A 6932-nucleotide genomic window follows, 5' to 3' on the forward strand; every position below is an offset into this window, starting at 1 on the left:
CGGAAGGGCTGGCAGCTGCTGCCGCCGGGGGAAGGCAGCAGAAAGCGGGCAGGGACTGCACCCCTGCGCGGCCTTGCTCCGTGACAGCGCTTGTCACATCTCGCGTGGGGAACGGTCAGCCCAGCAGAACCCTGGTCTGGCTCTAGGCCCTGGGTTTCCCCGTCCCTCTAACGCCCCACAGCCCATGGCAGGAGCCAGGTGCCTGCCTGGAGCCATAGTTCTGCTGAACAGAAATGCAGTAGCACTGTGAAAGGAACGGAAGCACCAAAAATGTACACAGAAGGAACAAGGAGCATTTTGGCTGAATTAGAAAAATACTGTAATGGTATATGGCAGGGTTAGCTAGTACGTGCTCTGAACCACAGATGAAGTTTTAATTCTGTGCCTGTGTATCATTTAGAAGTGTTGCTCTGAGTCTATGAATAACAAAAAAAAATTTCTAAAATAGTAAGACAAAATGTAATTTACTGGAACTAATACAAACTCCTCTGAACTTGCCAAAGACAACACAGTATGCTTCATTTCTTATGAATTGTTTTGGTGGGCACTGTACAGCACTTCTGCAAAGTTCTCCGAGATAAGATGGGATAAAAACACTGCATAGAAGTACACCGTTTAATTAAAGGCAGAATTAATGTTTACTGTAAGCATCTTGCAATGGGCTCAAATGTGAGTGCAAAATGAGAGGAACAGAGATTTCTTCACAGAGCTTGTATTAAAAAAAATAAAGTATTTTCAGTTGTTCAGCTCTACCATCACATGGCAGCATCAGTCCTGAATCTGAACAAAAAACTGAACTGCAAGTTATTTGCTTTTCTTCACTCTGAAATTGGTGTAAAAACATAAACATAGGGAAAGCAGGAGAAGGAAAAGAGCAGCAGTAGGGTGGAAAGGATGAATCACTTTTACCTGCAGCAGTAACTTAAGAGCATAATTGGTAACATAAACATATCCTTCATTATATATTAGGGCAACACTGTTGTGCACATCACTTTCAGCGGTGGAATGACATCTGATCTACTGGGACAGCAAGCAGAACAGTTATTCAGAGACAATGAAGATCTCTGCTTCAGCTGTCTTCATCTTCAACACTGAGACATCAACACAGTCTTTGGATCTGGAGAATCTACAATATGAATTTTCACAAGATCACAATCTCTAAGGTGAGCATGGTCCATGTCAGAAGAAAATGTGAAAAAGGTTGCAGGAAAGTGAAACCTGAGTATCATCACATGGAACTCTATAGCTGTTTTCTCTGACCTATGAAAAAAATCACAGAATCACACAGAACGGATGTTTTGATGTAAACTCTTATGGAGATACCAGTCCTTGATCTCCAGCTGCCCCATCGTTGCAAAGATGTTGTGGAAAAACTGAGGAGAATTTTTTTTTTCTTCTTTGGAAAACTGAGAGTATTTTTTGTCTTTTTAAGACCATTGAAATTGACTGAGCTGACTGTTAAAGTGCTCAAATAACCACTGAAACTAAGCTCTGTTTTTCAAAACAGGGAAAATAGAAGAAAAGGAGTCAACACACCCTGCGATCATTCAGATGTGAGAATTTGCCCATCACTCTAAGCCCCTTATTGTCTATAAAGAGGATAATCTTCTGCATGAAGGTTCGTTGCCATGTTTTGAAAGTCCCTGATTAGTCTATAACTGTAACACCAAGATCCAATTCTTTCAAGACTAGCGTAACCAAATATCAATTTTGCTTGGGTTTGACCCACATTCACCAGTTAAGAGCGAGTTAAAAGGCAACAAGCTTGGGGAGATGCTACTACTAAAGCAGGCAGGCTTCTCATCCATATGCAGGGTCACCCAAGATGTCTGCTGCCTTTCAGACAAGGCTGATCACAGGGAAAAGAGTGCATGCTGACAGCGTGAACCAATTAGGAAAAATGGGGTGTAAAACCAGAAATTATTATTCAAACATGATTCAAGTAACTCACGGTGACTCAGGTGGCTTTCTTATTGAGGTTATGGAGCAACAGCTTACCCAGATCTTCTTTCCACACCAAACACACAACTGCAACTCAGCAGAACCATTTTATATGCCTACAAATTGGTAAGTACAATTAACAGAGCTGGTGCTAGACTTGACCAAGACAAGTCTGAAGATCCTTGTTTGGCCAAATCCCAGTGATATGGGAATCTGAAGCTTGAATTAAGCTAGTCCACTAGACTAGCCCACAATATTAGGAAATATCAATTGCCAGATCAGATGCCTGCAGATCTCTCTACAGTACTGAAAGAAGAGAACAAAGTTCATCCCCCACCAGGACAGCAGTACACAGATGAGCTTCAGCCTAGAATTTTAATAATCATTATCTGCCTTTTGTCCAGGGCAAGTGAACTGCATGTCAGCTCTGTAACAGAATAGCTTAAGAGAACGGGTAATAATAAGCTCATAAAATAAACACTGCATTAGTATAGACCACGTGGAAGATAGCTGCAATATGCTTTACCTCCTTCCCCTCTCTCACCCCCCAAAAAAAACCACTCCCAGACCTAGTCACAAAAGGCACTAATACTGTGCTAGAGCTGAATATTTAAAGATGCTGCATGTTCTACACTCCTAAACCTTACATATATAAAAGCATGCTCTCTATTTACATGGTAACTTTTAATCCTTTTGAGAAGATTACTATTTTATCTCAAGAACATACAGGGAAAGTAACTCCTGACGCTAGATCCAAGTTAGGCTACATGAATCACAGAATCACTCAGGCCAGAAAAGACCTTCAAGATCGGAGTCCAACCATTAACCTAACACTGCCAAGTCCATCACTAAACCATGTCTCTAAGAACATCAATTTGGTATCTTAATTCAAATTAAAACAAAGGTTTTACCCGCACCTTGCGCTGATCTGAGAGCCACTAGTCATTTCTCCATTACCCTAGGTATAGGCAGCTTACAGTAAAAAGTTTCCTAGATTCAATTCAGTATTACCCATTTAACAGCAAGATGACAAAGCTCATCACAAGCTTACTCCCATTTTTCCAAACTTCAGATTATATTTGTCAAATGATCAGATTATTATTTAATATCCTGCGTAAAGTTTGAGAAGCTATCAACACTCCCTCCCCCCCAGATTAGTATATAGTAGCACATAGTATGTTGCTGTAAGTGTAGACAACACCGTAAATACATTTAGATTGTTAAAAGACATATATGGAGAGAAGCAAAGCTTGATATACAGATATTTTGTGAATAAAAATGCTTTGATCCTAGTGCTCTTAGAAGAATTGGACAACACAAGGCTGACTTTACAAAATTAGGAAGCTGGAAGTTCTCCCTTTTAATTAGGTGATGCCAAGAATACAGTAAGTGTATAATACCAACAAGCCACAATTAAATGCTTTGGACCAACCTAAAGCTGTCAGTTTAGTTAACTGGGACACTGGTCAGAACCAAGTGGAGAATTTTTACCATAGTGATCAAAATTTCTAGCGTAACTGAAAAGTGATGCAAAGAGAATCTTCCTATCACTGCTTGTGGATTTGTGTTTAGCTCCCTATACCAAGAGGCGCCAGAACACTTTGCGTGCCTGCTAGCCTGAGAAAAAACAAGTTGTGCACAGAAACAGCAGAAGTAAAGGAACAAGGCCAGCAGTACAGCCTTTCACATCTAATCTGTGTATCCTCTGATCTTTCAAAGATATGTTGCATTAATTTTAACAAGCAAGTGACATGCCCATATATATTAATAAATAAAATATTTGACTTGAAGTCATTGTTTGAAGGGTCCTATGCGATATGTCATTATCAGGAGAAATCCATGGTGACTGAATGACAAGATACTGTCTTCCAGATACCCCAGTGAGAAAGATAATAAATACAGGCAACAGGTTGACAGTTAAAGTTGTTATCTTTAATGAAATGATTTTGGAAACAGCATTGATTTCCATGACACCAACATTTTGGGAGCCCCATAAAATGCAGTTACATTCCAATGCCAGTATTACAGCCAGATCTCCTTTCACATGGCAAATAGGATCAAGAAAGCAACCATCAGACAGAAAAGACCCATAGCTTCCGACAGGGCGAATCCCAGGATAGCATATGAGAACAGCTGCTGCTTCAGAGAAGGATTTCTAAAAGAAAGCAAAGGTGTAAGACCTTTTTATCTATACAATTAAGATGTTTTTAATACAGTTTAATGTATCTGTCAGATTCAGAACCTCATAATTCCTTGCCACAGGTTCCATAAGAGGAAAATCCAGTAACTCCAAGCAGAAGTAATTTTTAACAAGAATTTCACTGAAGATAATTGACTGAGCAATGAAGATTAGATTCAGGCTATGCAGACTGTATATGGCTTTGCCAAATGCGCACAGTTTTTGTGACTACAAATATGCTTTTGAATTTGACTTCTCTACATCCTGCCATGCAGGAACTACCAGCACTATGCTTTATAGATTTTACTTCACATCTGTCACATCAGAACTGTATTTCAAGAAGTTTATGTGTATAACATTTCAAGTAGCTCTCACGCTAATACAGGATCTGAAACCACCTAAAGCAAAAAAGAAATTGACAGCACTTTGTTGAGAAAATGCAATAAATTATCCCTCCAAGAAGTGTGTGGGAGAGAAAAAAACCCTTCAACGTAATACTATGAAGTAATGTTCTGCAACCCCTTACTGACATGTTCATGCCAAATCCAAAGAAGGGAGACATTAGTCTTGTACTGAAAACACTTATGTTTCTTCAAGTGGAAACTGAACTTCCTTGTCTTCAGTAGGGCTTAAAAATCTTTATTAAGAAATAAGACTTAATTAAGTCTTGACTGGTTGAAGGAGTAATGAAGAAAATAAAACCTTCAGTAAAGCTTTTTTATGCCTGTATCAGTTCTGCTCTTCCATGATACCATGTGAACTATTCTTACTACCTGAACACTTTAAACTTATCTAGAAGAAGTTCACCTGTACTATAAAATTCCCACCTTCACCCTTTCAGATTTCTACAAGGAATGATCACTCATTCAATAAAGTAATTACATATCCCGAGATGTAAAGCTGAAATGTGGCAGAAAACTGAATTAAGCAGCCATTTCTAAACAACAATCCTGACTACAAAGTCTAAAGCATACAAACTCTCATTACTTATCACCAGCTTTCACACAGTTTCTCTTTAGGACTTCTCCCTTCACATGGGAAAAGATCCAGGCTACATTTTTAATTCAGTTCTGGAACTGAATGCTGAAACATTGGACTTCAGTGACCAAAACACTGACCAAGTCGAATGATCTCATCTCTTTCTTGTCTCTTCTCAGGTAGAGTGTACAAAGTTCTGAATTTGTACAGAGCCATCCTGATGAATATACTACAGTTTCGTATCATTCTATTTAGCCGTGTTTAACATTAATAGTAGTTATTAACAGAATTTATTACAGTGCCATCATCCCTACTACAACTTAATTTATCTGAGGATGCTGTCTCAAGATACATCTGCATGCAATTCAAGAATTTTATAAGAAAGAGATTGATTACCTGGCATAACCAATGATTAGACTACCGAAGACTGTTCCAATACCAGCACCAGAACCAGCCACACCTACTGTGGCAGCACCAGCACCAATAAATTTGGCAGCAGTGTCAATGTCCCTGTTGACAGCACTAGTCTGGAATTCTCTAAGTGCTAGTCGGGAGACAGCATTTTGGGCCCCATTAACTGTTGAGTTGCCCTAAGAAAACAAAACATGAAAAAACATTATATTCAGATACAGACAATTTTCTATGACCACTCTGAAAGTGTTATTCTGCAGTTTCAAAAGCTGTATTAGATCCAATGTCTAGTTCCTCTTTCAAGAGATGAGAATATAACTAAGAGTTAAAAGCTTCAGAATGTTACCTGTTCTGCCTGAAAGCAATCAACATTAAATGTTAGAGACTTCTCAGGGGAAACAGCAAGACAGCAACAAGTATTATTAGTTGTTTGACTTAAAGCAACTTTCACACTACATATTTGAGTTAGTACAAGTGAACTCTAGGTTGAGGACATTTAGGCTCACCAGGTAATTTAGGAAGATACAGAATTTTGTTTATAAGGTACCTCTCCATTCTTGACCTCTGGCCTAGACAACACAGATGCTGAAATTGGTCTGTACAAGACTCTTGATCCAGCACGGATCTGCAAGAGGAGGAAAAATGTTATATAAACAAAGAAACATTTCATCACAGCTGTTCCTGTAAAATAGTCTATAAAATTATAAGGCTATTATCTACTAAGGCATTTATCTTACTTGAAAGAGAGCAATCTTTGCATAGCTAGATATGCAGTAAACAATACAGAAGCAAACACTGCCATGCAATCTGATAGCATGGTTTTCAGGAGACATTATTGCAAATAGCTACATCATTCAGTGAACTCGCACGTGTGTTATACTGACAGAAAATACAGCAAAACAGCAACAAAAAAGCCAGGCAGACCAGCATGCAATGATAATACATTTTGAAATGAAAAGAAGTCATCAAAATGAATTCCAAGTTGTTAAGTGCACAGACATAACCTAGGCTTTTAAATCTAGCAAGGCCTAAATGAATGAATCCTCTTTCACAAGCGGCCTGCACATGTCCTTGGGCTTCCAACAGTCTAAGGTCATACTGGCTCTTGCACAAAGCTCTTCCTGCAAGGGAAACCTGTGCCTGAACCACGCTAAACCAGACGTTCTGCAGGCTGGAGAGGACGTTCTGAAGCAGAATAGTCCCTTGTCTCTGCAAGGGCAAAAAATCCCGGCCTTGCGTAGGACAAGCAACAGGCTGGAGTTTGACCTACAGCAAGGCGCGGAGCGCAGCAGGCCCCAGAGCTCTTCGCTGCGCTGCCCCCCCCCTTCGCCGCTCGTGTGGGAAGGCCCCTCACCTTGGCAAAGGGCCCTGGCCCACGCCAAGGAGGCGGGAAGGAGAACCCGGCCCTGCCGCAGCTCGTCCC

General features: G+C 40.0%; 1 protein-coding gene across 1 annotated transcript; it reads right to left on the reverse strand.

The window, feature by feature from the left end:
* Positions 1-3851: 3851 nt before the first annotated feature.
* Positions 3852-6179, reverse strand: ATP5MC3 (ATP synthase membrane subunit c locus 3). Its single transcript, XM_010166180.2, has 3 exons — positions 6057-6179; positions 5495-5688; positions 3852-4096 (listed from the first exon to the last, which is right to left on the reverse strand). Exons 1-3 carry the CDS (start codon positions 6177-6179, stop codon positions 3982-3984), a joined length of 432 nt encoding a protein of 143 aa, XP_010164482.2. The 3' UTR covers positions 3852-3981.
* Positions 6180-6932: the final 753 nt, after the last annotated feature.

Source organism: Antrostomus carolinensis, unplaced genomic scaffold, assembly GCF_000700745.2.
Source record: "Antrostomus carolinensis isolate BGI_N321 unplaced genomic scaffold, ASM70074v2 Scaffold55814, whole genome shotgun sequence".
NCBI classification, from domain to species: domain Eukaryota; kingdom Metazoa; phylum Chordata; class Aves; order Caprimulgiformes; family Caprimulgidae; genus Antrostomus; species Antrostomus carolinensis.